Here is a 19498-nt window from a genome sequence, read left to right as displayed (position 1 = left end):
AAAAAGGCCTCCCAATACTAGAGAAAACAGAGAGAGAGAGAGAGAGAGAGAGAGAGAGAGAGAGAGATTAATGCAGAGGGTTAAAAGTAGCCTAAATTCTAACTATTCTAACTAGTTTATAGTTATAGTTCATTCTAACTAGTTCATTTTTTTAACTCCTGTTTCTTAGAAAAGGGTATTAAATTTTTTTAAACACCTGATATTTTTTAACACTTGATATTTTTTTAACACCTGATATCTTACACTAAAGAGTATTCAAACTTGTATGTAGGCTTTGGTTACTCGGAATACTTTCCAAGCATAAGTAATTTCAAAGTTGACACAGTTTTAGAATGACAAGTAAAAATATGCAAAATAGACGTGACATCGCTTTCACTCTCTCACGGTGTTCCAAAAATTAGAAAGTCCATCGTCTCTTAACACTGAGAGTATATAAGGGACCGCTAATCAACCCAGACTCAGTCGATTGGTGTCTCTCCAAAGTCTTCATCATGCTCCATCAAGCTGTAAGTTTGTCGTTTTATACTGTTGTTATCATTTAATAAAAAAAATATAAGTTTATTTTTCCCAAGCCTTCAAGACGTCACACAATTTTCACGCTGTTTATGCAAAATTCTTTTGTTTACTTTTCAAGAGTTTTTTTTTTAAAGTAAATTATCGTTTATAAAATCATTCTTCATCACACCTTCGAAGGATCAGTTATTTCTTAAACAATATCCTCCATATAGCTGGGTTTACAAATAAATCTATTTTATTCTCAAAATTATACAAGACAAAACCGGTCTCAATTCGTCCGTATTTCCTTACAGCTTGTTTTTTCGTATTCATCAATTTTCGCAAACATCTCCCTTCAGCATCTGCTTAATTTATTAAATATTCGGTTCTAAAAAGTATACAGAGTAAACAGGTCTCAATCAATGTCTTTATTTTCCTTACCGTTTCGTTTCCCGCATTCATCAAATTGCCCAAATTTTCTTGATTTACTTGATTTTTCTAATTCGACGAGTTTCATATTCCAGATATTACTCGTAAGTAAAGATTTTAAACAGAATCCATCTGTTTATGTTTACCTTTGAAACAATTTCAGCCTTCCCCTTCACAGTATTTCATTCGTCAAAATAATCAATAAATCTAAGTCTCTCTCTCTCTCTCTCTCTCTCTCTCTCTCCTCTCTCTCTCTCTCTCTCTTTCGTTTTATTCAACATTGAGAATCATTTTTCGTTTACGAATTGGACTAGGATCAGTGTTTGCTTTCTGTTATGTATTATGTTAAGAAACAACGCCAGACGGCTAGCGCTCTCTCTCTCTCTCTCTATCTATCTCTCTCTCTCTCTCTCTCTAGAGATAAGTGAGCACATATCTCCCTGGATGGACTAATAAGTCTTTGAGACATCCTAATCCTTGTAACTTTCTCTCTCTCTCTCTCTCTCTCTCTCTCTCTCTCTCTCTCTCTCATTTTATTCAACATTGAGAATCATTTTTCGTTTACGGATTGGGCTAGGATCAGTGTTGGCTTTTTGTTCTTATGTACTATGTTAAAACACAACGCCAGACATCTCTCTCTCTCTCTCTCTCTCTCTCTCTCTCAGTGTGGAAGAGCTCAAAAAGCTAGACAAAATCATTAGAACAATGTGAATGAATTGTAAAACCAGCTCCTAGAGATAAGTGAGCACATGATAACGTCTCCTGGGATGGCCTAATAAGGCTTTGAGACATCCTAATCCTTGTAACTGCAACTCTCTCTCTCTCTCTCTCTCTCTCTCTCTCTCTCTCTCTCTCTCTCTCAAAGATGCTTTACTCGGTAGCAGCTACCGAGATTAGACTTAATTTAGCAGTCATGGCGGCCCACCAACATCCATTTTCCCCTTCAGATCATCGCCGCGATCCTGTCGCTCCTCCTCGTAGGAATTTCCTTGGCGCATCCTGGCTACCTGGGAAACGTCGGCAGTGGATTCGGAGGATACGGCAACGGCTTTGGTTTCGCCGGATACGGAGGGGGCTACAACGGCGTCGGTTACGCAGGCAGCGTGGGGTCCCACTACGGAGGAGGGGCTGTGTCCTACGGGGGGTATGGTGGGGGTTACGGTAAGTGCGCGTACGTAGTTAATCATTCACTGAAATGGATGCCTCAGTCAGCAAATAATGTCATATATGAGTACTTAATTATTAGTTGAAATGGATGCCTGTCGACAAACAATGTCATACATATTACACTTACAGTGCGCATGCGTTAGTTAATTATCTACTTGAATGAACGCCTCAGTCAATGAATACTGTCATATATATTTGAATTACTGAGTACATGCACCAACAATTGCGTATGCTTAGTTAATTATTGGCTGCAATAGATGTCTCAGTCAACAAGCAATGACCCATATATATTACACTTACTGTGCACATGCGCCTAAAAGTGCGCATGCGTAGTTAATTATTTACTGAAATGGATAACCCATCAACAAACAATGCCATTTATTTACTTGCAGTGTGCATGCATAGTTCATAACTGACGGAAATATATATCCCAGTCAAAAACAATGTTTTAAGCCAGGAGTGACGTCGGTGTGTGGCTGGGATGTGGCTTCCCATAGGTTTCCATTGTTTATAACCTGTGGCGGGGATCAGCGACAGCTCGCCACAGTCACTTCCCACAGAGCCACACGCCGACGCCACTCTGTGGCGCTTCAGAGTGGCTCGTTTACCCCATGCCTAAATGTGCGCATGCGCTAAAAGTGTGCTGAAAGGAGACTCTTGTAAGATTTGACTGACTGATTATTTCCGTCAATTTACAGCAATATATACGTTTGTATATATTTATGGAAGTAATGAACAAAGAAAATTAATAGCAATATCTTTTTCTTCAGGTTACGGAAGATAAGGAACGGAGCAACAGCAGGCATTCGCGATGACCACGTGCAATTGATCATAAGTAATTATGTCTTCCATAGACCAAAGTCTAGGTGCTCAGCCTCTACGAAAAATCTTGTCCTACATGTCTAAACAGAATTGTAAAAAATTAAATTTCACTACAATAAACTTTTAAACTAAACCCCATAACTTTCTTTCAAGTTTACGGCGTCGTTTGATTCTTAAATATTTTTGTGAATAACAAGCTAATGCAATTACGTAATAGTAGGTATGGGAAGTTAATTTATCATACAGGATTATTAAGATGAATACTGTACACCAAAAAACTCTCTGACAGAGTAAAAAGAGTCTGGACTTAGCCTGGAAATTACCAGGGTAATGAATATTCACTAATCTTGCAGTAATTGCAAAATTTTCATTGCCACGATAAGGAAGTAACTAAAATGAACTTGCCTCAACCATTTATTCAGTTTAAGAACCAACGAAAATTCTAAGACCTAGGTTGACTCCAGATTATGCTTACTTGACCTTCGGTCCCTGGCCAGAATCTCCCAAAGAATTCTTGAAACTCCCTTCATTGGTTTGTTTTGTTTGTATGATGTTTTTACGTTGCATGGAACCAGTGGTTATTCAGCAACGGGACCAACGGCTTTACGTGACTTCCGAACCACGTCGAGAGTGAACTTCTATCACCAGAAATACACATCTCTCACTCCTCAATGTTATGGCCGGGAATCAAACCCGCGACCACCGAGGTGGGACGCAAACACCATATCAACAACGCCACTGAGGCGCTACTCCCTTCATTGGACTGGAGGTTTCGCCATCGTGACAGGCCAATCTACCTTTCAATAGTGCTTCCGATTTTGTGTATTAATAAGGTGCACATTGGAACCCGTTGCCCAAATATACACGCAGCAATGTAAAGCAGTTAATCATGGACAAATGTTTCGTTCAAAGAATAAGTACCGAAACAAAAGGCTGTTTGTAACTTATAGACGCCCTGAACATCATTTGATATAAACGAAAGCCAGTTCATGATCATAAAACCTTCAGACTCACTTGTTGCTAATATAGTTACATAAAAAGAATTTTCACTTTCTTATAGCATTAGTCTTTAACTAAGGTGATGGTATGTCTGCGTAACATTAAAGACTAGTTCTACTAAGCCGTGATAAATAGCCTCAAAAGTCTTACCCACATCAATCATCTGAAACAGTTCTATTCAAATAGCTCTACCAAGCTTGGCTGCTCTACATTCACCTCGTCAGAGCCATGAAGTCAAAAGCATGGGGTGGATACTACTGTGCATTTCAGGGTCGTGTCTAATTGATTTTCGTCGATAAAATCTCACCAAAACATCGGATATGGATCGTATTTTGGAAATAGCTATTTTAAGCCACAGCCTAGTTGGCAAAAGTATACAGTGATGTCTAATTTCGATCATTAAGACACTTGTCAGAGTAAATCAAAGAAATTTAAAGGGAAACTTAGCTAAATCTAGCGTGCTCGTACATAGAGGCTAGGATAACGTCGTTACTAAAGACCCTCCCACTCATTGATACTGTAGTGACGTACGTTGCTAGATACCCGCCCATATACTTTATGAATGAAGACTCAGATGTTGGTAATAGTAGTGTCAGTAGTATATGGAATTCTTTAATTGTTTCACACATTCAAACTCCCAAATAGAGTACAATTAAGGAATGGGGATTACATGAGAATATTAATTTTGTAATACAGTTCCATGGCGCATTCCACGTTTCTGTTGAAGTCTTGAACGGTTCCTGTGAAAACCATTGTTACCCCACAGTTTCTAGGATAAAGTGTTGATAATGATATTATTAATCATATAGATAATAATTACATTAATATTCATTACTGTTATTATCATTATTCTTGTTAATAATATTATAATCATCATCATATTTGTTATTATTCATACTTCGACATCAGGGAAGAGGGTGATAGAACATATATAAATACATATGCCGTATACATACATATATACATAAATGCATATACACATAATGCATAAATGAAATTTATAGTATATATATATACATATATATATATATATATATATATATATATAATGTATGTATGTGGGTGTGCGTGTGTGTGTGTGTGTGTTTGTGTGAGTGTGGAGGTCAGTTGCATAGGCAAGTTATTAAAAATGGTCGTTGCAGCTAATCAGTGAAATAGTTTATTAATCAAGCAAATTCGGCAATTGTTTATTCTTGATCTGAAAAGTTAGAAATACCTTGATATAAACAAAATATTTGTGTATATCTCTTTTTCATACTCGTCATTCTAGTATAATCCCTATAAGGTTACCTTTTTCCTCTTGTCTAAATCGTCTGGTGTTTGTGTATCGACTTATTAACCACTTACCCGTTAATAATTAGCATATGACGCATAGGATTCTTTCTTTGTTGCATATTGCAAAAAAAACACGAAAGCAGTCTTGAAGTCATGAGGACAATTTGCTAGGCTTGTCATAGGTGAAGCAGCAGTCACGTATACCCTGGCTTTGACCAATGACGATCGGCTGCCCTCGCCCTGTTGTCGGCGATGTTTACTATTATGTAAGGTTACTAGGTAGTACATTAGGGCAACATATTCTACCAACCACCTCTAAATGATCGCATTTTCGTTTCAATATGATTGTATTTCACCAATTCCAAAAGTTCTCTATAGCTGATAGTGAAAAGGTAAACATAAATAGTGTTATAACTACTATGTATTCCTATAATCAATAAAATTGTAAAATGAAAATAGTGATATTGCCATATGTATATTTACCAAATCCCCTTACTATAATATTGTCATATGTATATATACCAAATTCTTATTCATTACCGTGGTATCACTAGTGGAAACCATAATATTATCGTCATTCTCAACAGTGTTTTGCCTAGCCTTTCTTTTAAAAGAGTGTTAAATATCTGGGATTTACACTACTGGGAAACCTGCTATTACGTCTGATGTCATAGTTTACGTCACAACTAGCCTCTCTCTGGTAGCCTACTAAATTTAGCTAAGTTTCCCCTTACATTTCTTTGATTTACTCTGATAAGTGCCTTAATTATCCACATTATACATTACTGCATATTTTTGTCAATTAGGCCGTGGTTACATATAGCTATTTCCATAATACGATCCATACCAGATACTTTGGTAATATTTTACCGAAGAAAATCGATTAGACACGGCCCTGAAATGCACAGTAGTATAAACAGTGGGTATTTCCACTGTGTGTTCCAGTTGAGGAGGGCTGAGCTTGGGTGGGCGAACAAGGTGCCTATTCCACGTGTAAACAGGCATTAGGTAAAAAAAAGAATGACTGCTAATGCTTGGGTATATAAGAAAAGAATCAGTGATTATTTCCACAAAGTATATATATTATTGGTAATATCCTGACAAGAGCTTCCTGGTGCCCTAAGAGGAAGAATGGCTATTTCCTTCAATTCAAAAGGAACAACGGCCGCATGAATTCCAGTACCAGAGAAAAAAGATGGCAAGTTTTCTACAATAAATTTTATAGCAACGAAATAATACCTCAAATGGATACAAAAGACATACTTCCATGGAAGAAGGCTAAGAGGATTGTCAGACACCTCCACCCCATTAAACACTACCACCAAGAGTTATAAGACTTTTCTGGGTATAGCCCTCTTCTCTACCTTACAACTACACTTGATCGTTTGATCTATGTTTTATAAATCCTTCTTTCTATATCAGTCTGACAACACTGATTATACTACATCTTTCACACTACACTACACCTTTCACTCTATACTACACCTTCCACTCTACACTTCACCTTTCACTCTACTCATGTCTCCCTTCCTCCAGTGGAAAGTGCCTACCTTCCCCAGTAGAAAAAATGGCATTGCACAATTTTGTGGAAGAACTTTATTGCTCAGGGTGGAGAGAGACTGGAATAAATGGAAGAAATGGTTCAGCTTGTGACCCTTTAGACCAGCCAGCTAAAAAATAAATAGATAATAAAAAAAAACACGTCTACGAAGGTCATCCAGGAATTATATGACCTCACCCAAGAATATGATAAGAGAAGGGCAGTTGTTCAATTATTTCCACCTTAATCTCCTTCAGCTTCACTATGCTTGATTCGTGACGTCCCCGCACTGCTATCCGTTTCGCAAACAGGGGCGCCTAGATACACCACTATGGAATGGGTGACGTCATTGCTCCCAAAATAATGACCATAAGGGAGGGACTAGAGTTATATCCAGGTAGAAGTTAAACATGGCCTAGTTAGCTGAATAAGGGACATGAAGCAACAATTCAAAGCTATTGCCACCGGTGGTATGATCGCCTCAGTGGCGTGGTCGGTATGGTGTTGGCGTGCCACCTCGATGGCCACGAGTTCGATTCTCGGGCATTCCACTGAGAGGTGAGAGATGTGTATTTCTGGTGGTGGAAGTTCATAACGCCGTTGGTCCTGTTGCTGAATAACCACTGGTTCCATGCAACGTAAAAACACCATACAAATAAACAAACAAACCTGTGGTATGTACACTGCGCTGTCTTGGAGCAACAGCATGCCTGCTAACAAATTTTGTCTGCACTTCATCGTGACTGCATTTCTAAAATTTCGTAATTCGGATACAAAACACCCTACCTGAATGGCCTAATATTTTTTCCAAGTGTTACATTATGAAGAGAATTTCGGAATTCCAAACGAAGTAGTCATCACCCTGGCAAAAGACACCTTGCTAAAATTTATTGGCAGTGGAGGCCTACAGCGTCTCAACTGATTGCTTTGGGTCTTTTCCTCAGGTAAACGGTGATGAGACCATGTCTCATTCGGGCTTACAAATCTCCTCAAGAAATTCTCAAAAATCAGTTTGAGAACGAGTCAAATGCGTCATGGAAGTTTCCACTCTGGTCAGGTTGTATTCTGGAGTCAACTTTCGTCGTAGCCATCTTCCTTATCCTCGAGATATCGGTTGAATTAACATGTACTGAGCATAAACAGACAAATACAGTGGGTATATCTGGTTGACGACCAAATGAGGGCTGATAGGAGGGCCTCTAAAACTAAGCTCGGAGGACCATAATGAAGTGAAACATCTGCTTTTATATTCTAAATTTTTTAATCATTCACGTACAAAGTCAATTTTGCAATAACATAAAGTTCACAAAATGAATCTAAACATGAAAAAATGGTCAATATTAATCAAAGTACCCAAAAATGCTAACAAGTCGAAAATACTGTATGACTGGATACAGTATTCCTGTCAGTAGGCGCTAATGCTGCTTTTCAACTCCTACCCTGAAAACAAATGAAATTCTAAATGAGCTGAGCAACAAAGATTTTGCTAGAAACTACATTGAAAATCACAAAAACACAGAGAGAAATTATAAATGAAGAATTATTGTTCATTGCGATGGAAAATTTGCAAAACTCATGTAGAGATACAAACCACAATTTCGAGGATCCCAGTTGAATTCAAAATATATTTAGTATCGATGCTACTGAAGAAGAAAAGACATCTCTATTTTGGAATTATAACAAAAAAAATGAATCGGTCTTGTGGCTTTACGAAATACGAACCTGATTTAACCCAAAACTGGGACGAAAGGAGGTCTGGATCCACCACCTCCATATCCACCACCACCGCCACCGCTTCCTCCTCCTCCATAACCACCATAGCCACCACCATAACCGAAGCCTCCTCCTCCATAGCCTCCTCCTCCAAAGAATCCAGGATGAGCCTCGGCTACGGCCAGCACCACAAGGGCCAACATGGCCACCATTATCTAGTAAAGAAGTTCGGAGATCACCATCTTATATTTATTTATTTTTTTTTTTTTCAGAAAACTGATCGCTATATATTGAGATATGGGAAATTTCAATTTGGAAAAAATTATCTTTGGTCACAGTATTACAGAATAAAATAATTATATTTAAGAGAATGTATCCATTATCCATTATTCTATCAAAATAGATAGAATAATGGATAGCGTATGTCACGGGAATATTTGGTTAACCTTCATGACATTCGGAAGATAATTGAACTTGAAGAATCTGCTCACGACTAACAATAATATATATATATATATATATATATATATATATATATATATATATATATTTATATATTTATATATATATCTAATTAAAAGAAGCCCATAAAAACACCAAAATACAGAGAGAGAAATAATATATTTCAGAGACTGCTGTCTCCCTCTGCATCTACCTGAAGAGGGAGACGAGTCTCTGAAATATAGTATTTCTCTCTACATTTTGGTGTTTTTATGGGCTCCTTTTATTAGATGGAATTCTGTTATAACGGAACATTTATAATATATATATATATATATATATATGATATATATATTATTATATATATATATGATGACATATATATATATGACATATATATATTGTATATATGACATATATTATATATCCATATATATAATATATGACTATATAATATATATGACATATATATATATGAACATATATATTATATATTAATGAAATATTATATTATATATATATATATATATATATATATATATATATATATATATAATGCAGGAAATAAAACATGAAGTAAAGCTGGAATGATCAAAGCAACAGATAATTCTTATAACCAGAAAAAGAAATATATAAAAAAAATCAAGCTATAATGAAACTCACAAGCTTGGCAAACATGACGTGACGAGTCAGAGAAGTGAACCCAACTGATGACTGCCTCTTTTTGCGGACTCCTATTTATACCGACGGCGTCCTCAAATGATGACGTCAGTCCTCGCAATGGGCAACGGCAATTTATAAAAAGATATTGCGGAATCTTCGAATCGAATGGTCATTTTCGAAGAAAAATGGAAAGTAAACTTCCATCCAATAGAATGAGAATTTAGCTTAACTGGTCCCAAACTAATGGGTTCAGGTGCAGACAACGATTGGATTTCTGTGACCATGAATATGACTATTATTATTACTATTAATATTATTATTATTATTATTATTATTATTATTATTATTATTATTATTATGAAAAGTACCAGTAAGAGTATTTGAACTTACTATGGGTTAATGGTGCAATTGCATTTTTATTGTGCAGTCTCGTTTTCAATTCCCTAATTTTTCATTACTATTTAGCTTGCACAGTTAACATCTAATTCTGTAACTCTCTTTCCGTATTTGTGTGCATATATATATATAGATATATATATATATATATATATATTATATATATATATATATTATATATATATATAACGAATCCCACAGGAAATGATATCATTTTTCCTGTGGGATTCGCTTATTTATGAAGTCACTGCAATCTAAGTGATAAGCATATATACATATATTAATATATATATATATATTATATATATATATATATATTATATATATATTTATAATATACATACATACATATATATATATATATACACATATATATGTATGTATGTATGTATGTATGTATATGTATATATGTGTGTGTCTGTGAGTATACCTGATGAAGCAGCTGATGACCGTGTTGCAAACAAAGAGCAAAAGCAAAAAAAAAAAAAAAAGCATTGAAGCATTTGGAGATATGTAAAGGCAGAGATTTCACATGAGCATTACGTAGCATTTCTTTTGATAGAGAATCTTGAAACTGATGCCAACGATGATGAAACATGAGTAAAAGCACAAGTGGTGATGTAGCAGTCTGTGGTATTATATCACTCAATAAGTTCTTACGAGTTGCTATTTTGTTCAGAAAAATTAGCTTTTCGTAAGAAGTAAAGCACTCATGAAGCAACTACTTCGGGAGTTCTGAGGGAATTATGAATCTAATTTACAAATGCATACGAAATCGGCTTACGAAGGAAAATCAATTACAAAACTTTCCTAACGTCTTTATTTTATCCACTTTTTAAGTAATTCTGTGAAACAACAGTTTTCATAGAGAAATATGGAATTCATGTAAGTACAAGAATATCGTAGCGTTCTATAAGTACAAATTTTATAGACCAGAAATACTGAGGTGCTTGTTGCTTGAATAATTTATTTTCCATCTGAAACTATACTCTGTTTTTTTTCATCTGTCCATCCGCCTGTGGTGTTTTTGTATGGTAACACTGCGTCCCGGGCTTTAGATAGTTACATTCAGCTTAAATTCAACGATTATAATAATATCCTATTTCGAATATTAACGGTGTAATTCGCACACAGTAAATTATTAAAACACTTTTCAGTTGCAAATGTACACCAAGATATCCTTTTATTTACCTAAAACTTACAAATAGCGTAGTTCTCTAAAGCCCGGGACGCAGTGTTACCATACAAAAACACCACAGGCGGATGGACAGATGAAAAAAAACAGAGTATAGTCATGTGGCTGTGAAAGTATAGTTTATGTGAACCTCCAAATGTCTTAAGTTTGACTTTGCAACTGCAAACGTTTTAAAATGGCATCGTAAATATAAACAATTTCTAAGTAAAAAAATATACAAGACTAGGCAAGCTGGCGACACTCATTATTCTTAACGGAAAATTCTAGGACATGTGGCTGAATAGTAACCAATTAATCTCCTAAAGAGATTCTAGGGTCCTTAAAATATGAAGATGATCCTTACACATCATAAATAGCTCGATTATGGGCTAAGAATCAATGGATTGTGGCAGTAAAACGGGATCCTCAGCATAGGTACCACAAAGAACAAACAAAACTTCTACAAGACTCGGGTACTCTATGTCGGGTGCTTCCAGCTTTGAAGTGCACCTACAGTCTACTTCACCACCCTTCAAAGAGAACACAGGAAGAAGAATTGGACCAGGACTAATTAAAAATTATTTTCATATGAAAACTGGAAGGAATATCACATATAACCACAATTCTGTAAGTTGATGGCTTCCTCCTTACAAGAAGAATGGGTTGTGAAGTTGATCTTTTGAGGAAACTGGTGTACACTTAGCAATCTTCACACACAGGGGAGCCAACATCCTTTTAGGCTTGTATAGTACTTTTACTAATAATCCAATCATTCTCTCAGACCAACAGCCCCTGAGCAGAAATGTTCACCTTACTTGGACACCAAATTAAAGGAGCAATGGAAGATGCAGTCGATTATCCCATATCCCCAATTGGTATACAAACATGGAAAGTCTATACAGGAGTCACTCATTACAGAATACAATATTCACCTCCAAGCTAAAAGGATCATGCATCGGCCCATTAAGGCATAGTACAACCACACCGAAATACAAGAAATAAAGTACCTGTAGTCAATGCTAACAAACTAAGGATGCACCATCTATATCTGAGGGAAACCCTAACTCTAGCAAGCAAAACTCATAACAAATGTAATGTCTATCAAATGGATAATTGCCATCAGAACACTACCTCGCACTCTGACCGGAAATTAACGTCACCACCTATGAAACTCTTCACTTGCCCAGCCTTTCTACGATAGATTCTGAAAGTTTCCCATGTTTGCCAGCTTCTTACCAACGTACCCTAGTACCATATCATAAAACTGAAGAGCTCAAAACATACAATGGAAGTGGAAAGTAGTGACATTTCTTATACTGAGAGCATGATCCCATGTACCCTATCAGGACTTGGAAAAAAAGTACATACGTAGGCTAAGGGGTGATAAGGCTATGCAGACTATATAAATTCCATAGACTCATTGGGTTTGTAAATATCTTGCTGAGTCATTTAGCGACGAAGGGATTAGCAATTTGTATATGGCAGTATTTTCCGTAAGCAGTGGACTAGTTAAATCAATGATTTAGTAGACTAGAATTAAAAGAGCTTTACCAAGCATTACTCATATCCGCCACATAAATCACAAGGATTATACCTCTCCTCGTACAACCTCGTTTAGCAGACCAAGAAAGTGTATATTTATCTATCTATCATCTGATCTTATATATATATATATATATATATATATATATATATATATATATAAAATAATGTGACATCATGGCGTCATAAATAGGAAGTATTGCAATACATACACTTGGAAGGATAAACTAACACATCATTGTGAAATAGTTGGTGAAGGTTGAGTGACCTTCTATACCATAATGAAAAAGTTTCTCTTTCAAATCGAGAGAGAGAGAGAGAGAGAGAGAGAGAGAGAGAGAGAGAGAGAGAGAGATTGTCTGACGTCAACGGGGTCACTCTCTTCCAGCCACGGTATAAAAGGGACTCTTCTACCATAGAGCACCATCAGTTGGAATCTTCAGCGCTACTGACAAGATGTTTGTTAAACTCGTAAGATCTCCCTGGTCTCCATTACATAACTATATATATACATATATAACATATATATGTGTGTGTGTGCTTGTTATTATAATGATGAAGAATTACATTAAAGAATAATTTCCAAATAAGTTCCAGTCCCCAAGCAGGTTTGAACTCGCATCTAGGGTGCTTTAGAAGTTTAGAGTTAAAAGTACACAGAATTCCTATTGTGGTTTTCACTTGCCTAGAAGTCAGTGCTACGTGTATATATATATATATATATATATATATATATATATATATATATATATATATATATATATATATATATATATATATATATATATATATATATATATATATATATATATATATATATATATATAGGATTTACAGTATTTGTATAATTATCCCCAAGGTGATATGTATCAGCGTTCCACCATAGTGACCCTTTAACTATCACCTACATATCTTTGCGGTGTGCCATCATCCTCCAGATCAAATGTTCTCTGCCTTTTTGTCATCATCATAATCATTTACCTTTGTAAGTCTCCCCCCCCCCCTCTTAGCTGTCCAGCTTCTTGAACTTTCCCGTGGACCAATTTCCACAACTCTCTCAAGAGCCAATTCTCCTTCCAGATAATGATCGCCTTCGTGGCTTTGGTCCTTCTAGCCACGACAGAAGCCCATCCAGGATTCTTTGGAGGCTTTGGCTATGGGGGAGGCTATGGAGGAGGTTATGGAGGAGGCTATGGAGGAGGTGGTGGAGGAGGCGGAGGTGGTTATGGAGGAGGAGATGGTTCCCGACCTCCATTCGTTCCAGTCTTGGGTTAGAGGTTAGTATAACAGATCTTCTATCCAGTGGCATTCCCAAAAAATGTGTTCAGTCTACATCACTTTCATTCATTTTTATTAATTTTATCGGATATATCTCAGTTATTTCTATTGTAAGCGACATCACTTTTATAATTAACTGCTTTGGCTTTTATTATTCCCAAAACAAATTTCTATAACTGCATCAACTTCCCAACTGTACTTAAATCCCGAGATAAATTTATTATTATTGTTATTATTATTATTATTTTTTTTGCTCTATCACAGTCCTCCAATTCGACTGGGTGGTATTTATAGTGTGGGGTTCCGGGTTGCATCCTGCCTCCTTAGGAGTCCATCACTCTTCTTACTATGTGTGCCGTTTCTAGGATCACACTCTTCTGCATGAGGCCCGGAGCTACTTCAGCCTCTAGTTTTTCTAGATTCCTTTTCAGGGATCTTGGGATCGTGCCTAGTGCTCCTATGATTATGGGTACGATTTCCACTGGCATATCCCATATCCTTCTTATTTCTATTTTCAGATCTTGATACTTATCCAATTTTTCCCTCTCTTTCTCTTCAACTCTGGTGTCCCATGGTATTGCGACATCAATGAGTGATACTTTCTTCTTGACCTTGTCAATCAACGTCACGTCTGGTCTGTTTGCACGTATCACCCTATCCGTTCTGATACCATAGTCCCAGAGGATCTTTGCCTGATCGTTTTCTATCACTCCTTCAGGTTGGTGCTCGTACCACTTATTACTGCAAGGTAGGTGATGTTTCTTGCACAGGCTCCAGTGGAGGGCTTTTGCTACTGAATCATGCCTCTTTTTGTACTGGTTCTGTGCAAGTGCCGGGCATTCACTTGCTATGTGGTTTATGGTTTCACTTTTCGTATTGCACTTCCTACATATGGGAGAGATGTTATTTCCGTCTATCGTACTTTGAACATATCTGGTTCTTAGGGCCTGATCTTGTGCCGCTGTTATCATTCCTTCAGTTTCCTTCTTTAGCTCTCCCCTCTGTAGCCATTGCCAATTGTCATCGCTGGCTAGTTCTTTAGTCTGTCTCATGTATTGTCCATGCATTGGTTTGTTGTGCCAGTCCTCTGTTCTTTCTGTCTTTCTCCTGTCTCTGTATATTTCTGGGTCTTCGTCTGCTTTTATTAGTCCTTCTTCCCATGCACTCTTTAGCCACTCGTCTTCACTGGTTTTCAGATATTGCCCCAGTGCTCTGTTTTCGATGTTGACGCAGTCCTCTATACTTAGTAGTCCTCTCCCTCCTTCCTTTCGTGTTATGTATAGTCTGTCTGTATTTGCTCTTGGGTGTAGTGCTTTGTGTATTGTCATATGTTTCCTGGTTTTCTGATCTATGCTGCGGAGTTCTGCCTTCGTCCATTCCACTATTCCTGCGCTGTATCTGATTACTGGCACTGCCATGTGTTTATGGCTTTTATCATATTTCCGCGTTGAGTTTTGACTTGAGTATCGCCTTGAGTCTCTGCATATATTCTTTCCTGATCGTGTCCTTCATCTCTTGGTGTTTTATATCTCCTCCTTCCATTACTCCCAGGTATTTGTATCCTGTCTCATCTATGTGTTTGATGTTGCTCCCATCTGGTAGCTTTATCCCTTCAGTTCTCGTTACTTTGCCTTTTTGTATGTTGACTAAGGCGCATTTTTCTATTCCAAACTCCATCCTGATGTCCTCAGATACAATCCTTACAGTCTGGATTAGGGTATCTATTTCCTTGATGCTCTTACCATACAGCTTGATGTCGTCCATGAACATCAGATGGTTGATTCTGTTGCCTCTTTTCTTGAGTTGGTACCCGGCATCCATCTTCTGTAGTACTTTTGTCATGGGAATCATGGCTACTACGAAGAGTAGTGGGGACAGTGAGTCGCCCTGGAAGATCCCTCTCCTGATATTAACCTCTGCTAGTCTTATTCCAGAGCTTGTAAGTATTGTATTCCAGTTGCGCATTGTATTTTTGAGGAAGCTGATGGTATTTTCCTCTGCCCCATATATTTTCAGGCATTCTATTAGCCATGTGTGTGGTATCATGTCGAAGGCTTTCTTATAGTCTATCCATGCCATGCTTAGGTTGGTTTTCCTTCTCCTACTGTTCTTCATTACCATTTTGTCTATCAGGAGCTGGTCTTTTGTGCCCCTACACTTCCTTCTGCAGCCTTTCTGTTGGTTGGGGACGGTGTTTGTTTGTTTCCTCTAGGTAGTTGTATAGCCTTTCACTGATGATACCTGTTAGTAACTTCCACATTATTGGTAGGCAGGTGATAGGCCTGTAGTTACTGGCTATATTTCCCTTACTCTTGTCTTTTTGTACTAAGGATGTTCTTCCTGTGGTCATCCATTTGGGTGCTTGGTGATTTGAGATACAATGCTGGAGTTGTTCTGCTATTCGTGGGTGTAGGGCCTTGAAGTTTTTGAGCCAGTATCCATGGACTTCATCGGGACCTGGGGCTTTCCAGTTTGGCATTTTCTTTAGTTGGTGTCTGACTGTGTCTGTCGTGATGTCTGTGAATCTTTGTTTTATTCTCCCTGTTTCTTCTTCCTTGACTTCCTGGAGCCATGTTGCATGTTTGTTGTGTGATACCGGATTGCTCCATATGTTTTCCCAGAGTCTCTTACTTGGTTCGGCTTCAGGAATTTCTGGGTGGTTGTCTTCACCTTAGTTGGCTGTATAGTCTTTTCTGGTTGGTTCCGAATAGTTTGTTCTGTTGGTATCCCTTATTCCTGTTCATGTATCGTTGGATCTTATGTGCTTTGGCCTTAAGCCTCTGTTTTACATCTTCTATTGTGTTGTTTAATCCCCTCTCTTGTACTTTGTATTTCTCGTTGAGTTCCTCCCTTGTTTTCTTGCTTCTTAGCCTTTTTTCTGCCATCTCTTTCAGTTTACTCAAGTCAGATCTCATCACCATGATTTGCTTTTCCAGTCGCCTTTTCCAAGGAGGTTGCTGTTTTGGTTTCTGTTGGTTTGGTTGTGCTGGTGGTGTTGGTGTTCGAATTCCCATCAGTTCTGCTACTAATCTTGCTCCTGCATATGTCAAGTTATTTGTTTCTGTGATACTGGTGGTCTGTATTATGCCCATTATTTCATTGACCTCACTTGTTTTCTCCCTTAATTTCTTGGTGTTGTAGGCTTTCATGGAGGGGATCTTTGTTCTCTCTGTATCTGGCTCCATCCATTGTCTAATCTTTTCTACCCATTCCGTCCTCTCTGTTACTTCGTCGGTGTTTCTTCGTGTGTCGTTTGATACCTCATCCTCCCTGTCGTCTTCTGTGGCATCGTCTCTCAGTTCGTCTTCGTGTAATTCGTTGTCGTGTGACATTTCCCTTTCCAGTTCTTCTCTTTCTGTTGGGGAGAGCCAGTTCTTTTTCTTTATGTTCCTTACTTGGTCTGCCAGCCTCTGCTCTGTTTGGGGGGTGTTATTCCTCTCGTTCCAGATGTTGACCAATCTTCTTCTATATCCTCTCTCCGTCGGGTTGCTTTTGATGTAGCATCTCCATATTTCCTTATTTTCTTCTCTTGTCCATTTCTTCCTTTTTATTATTATTATTATTGTTATTATTATATTATTATTATTATTATTATTATTATTATTATTATTATTATTATTATTATTATTATTATTATTATGAATAAAAATGCCATATTTTCAATACCACCTAAAAGAAAATTCCTTTATTACAGAATACAGAAGGGTAACCCCCTATCACTTCGTTAATGGACTCTGATCACATCAGAAGCAAATAAGCTTAGATCTTTCCAAACCGTGGTCCAAAATTGATGTCATCATCCAAGAACTACCAGGGGGAGAAGGGTACTAAATAAAAGTCGACAAGAATAAAACTTTCGTCATTATTTACTCTTTCCTTTTCATTAATATTCCAACAATATACATTCCAATTTGTTCTGCATGTATGTTTGTGTGTGAGCATAAGTGTGTATATGTATATTTGGTGTGTGTGTGTGTGTGTCGGAGAGAGGAGAGAGAGGAGATAGAGAGAGAGAGAGAGAGAGAGAGAGAGAGAGAGAGAGACGATGGAGAGAGGAGAGGAGGAGAGAGAGAGAGAGAGATTTCCAGACGTTGATACCAGATATAATGTCATTTTCAGAAAAGTGAGGTTTGGAAATCCAAAAATCGATTGGCCATCATATAACATCGGGTTAAACTAATGACGAGTAATACAATGAAATCTATGTGGTAGTACAAAAGCAATGCACAGAGTTCCTGATATAATGATCACTATCTTTCGTATGCTGTATAGTGCAGCGCGTACTTAAAACGTATTACTATTGGTCCCCATATTTATTTGCAGTAAAAAAATTTTGGAATCATCAGCTTTGTCTACCTAAATAATAATAATAATAATAATAATGATAATAATAATAATAATAATAATAATAATAATAATAATAATGATAATAATAATAATAATAATAATAGCTTTCAAATTAATAACAATCCAACTCTAAAAACCTTTTCTCTCGAGATAAACTATTATTCATAACGAAATTCAGTATATTTGGCAAAAGTACAAATCACGCATACACGTATACTCACTTGTAACGAAAATATTACAAATATCACATTAGTTCCTGTAAACTTAAATTAGGTTAGATCATTAAATCTTAATAATAATAATAATAATAATAATAATAATAATAATAATAATAATAATAATAATAATAATAATAATAATAATAATAATAGCAGAACAACTCCAGCATTGTATCTCAAATCACCATTCACCCAAATGGATGACCACAGGAAGGACATCCTTAGCACAAAAAGACAAGAGTAAGGGAAATATAGCCAGTAACTACAGGCCTATCATCTGCCTACCAATAGTGTGGAAGTTACTAACAGGTATCATCAGTGAAAGGCTATACAACTACCTAGAAAAGACAAACACCATCCCCCACCAACAGAAAGGCTGCAGAAGGAAGTGTAGGGGCACAAAAGACCAGCTCCTGATAAATAAAATGGTAATGAAGAACAGTAGGAGAAGGAAAACCAACTTAAGCATGGCATGGATAGACTATAAGAAAGCCTTCGACATGATACCACACACATGGCTAATAGAATGCCTGAAAATATATGGGGCAGAGGAAAACACCATCAGCTTCCTCAAAAATACAATGCGCAACTTGAATACAATACTTACAAGCTCTGGAATAAGACTAGCAGAGGTTAATATCAGGAGAGGGATCTTCCAGGGAGACTCACTGTCCCCACTACTCTTCGTAGTAGCCATGATTCCCATGACAAAAGTACTACAGAAGATGGATGCCGGGTACCAACTCAAGAAAAGAGGCAACAAAATTAACCATCTGATGTTCATGGACGACATCAAGCTGTATGGTAAGAGCATCAAGGAAATAGATACCCTAATCCAGACTGTAAGGATTGTATCTCGGGACATCAGGATGGAGTTTGGAATAGAGAAATGCGCCTTAGTCAACATACAAAAGGGCAAAGTAACAAGAAGTGAAGGGATAAAGCTACCAGATGGGAGCAACATCAAACATAGATGAGACGGGATACAAATACCTGGGA

The 19498-nt window shown here is 37.1% G+C and overlaps 1 protein-coding gene and 2 long non-coding RNA genes across 3 annotated transcripts; 2 read left to right on the top strand and 1 right to left on the bottom strand.

Annotated features, from left to right (window-relative positions):
- Positions 1–458: 458 nt before the first annotated feature.
- LOC135197590 (keratin-associated protein 19-2-like) lies at positions 459–3046 on the top strand. The gene is made up of 3 exons (XM_064224627.1): positions 459–506; positions 1872–2085; positions 2862–3046. Exons 1-3 carry the CDS (start codon positions 492–494, stop codon positions 2873–2875), a joined length of 243 nt encoding a protein of 80 aa, XP_064080697.1. The 5' UTR covers positions 459–491; the 3' UTR covers positions 2876–3046.
- A 4923-nt stretch (positions 3047–7969) lies between these two features.
- On the bottom strand, positions 7970–9641 carry LOC135197588 (uncharacterized). The gene is made up of 3 exons (XR_010310618.1): positions 9545–9641; positions 8450–8655; positions 7970–8167 (listed from the first exon to the last, which is right to left on the bottom strand). It is a non-coding gene; the product is annotated as an uncharacterized LOC135197588 (long non-coding RNA).
- Positions 9642–13051: 3410 nt separating this feature from the next.
- On the top strand, positions 13052–17799 carry LOC135197587 (uncharacterized). Its single transcript, XR_010310617.1, has 3 exons — positions 13052–13127; positions 13737–13933; positions 17629–17799. It is a non-coding gene; the product is annotated as an uncharacterized LOC135197587 (long non-coding RNA).
- Positions 17800–19498: the final 1699 nt, after the last annotated feature.

Source organism: Macrobrachium nipponense, chromosome 21, assembly GCF_015104395.2.
Source record: "Macrobrachium nipponense isolate FS-2020 chromosome 21, ASM1510439v2, whole genome shotgun sequence".
In the NCBI taxonomy this organism is placed as follows: domain Eukaryota; kingdom Metazoa; phylum Arthropoda; class Malacostraca; order Decapoda; family Palaemonidae; genus Macrobrachium; species Macrobrachium nipponense.
The sequence above is the reverse complement of the archived record's forward strand: the minus strand, read 5'-3'. Positions and strand labels throughout refer to the sequence as shown.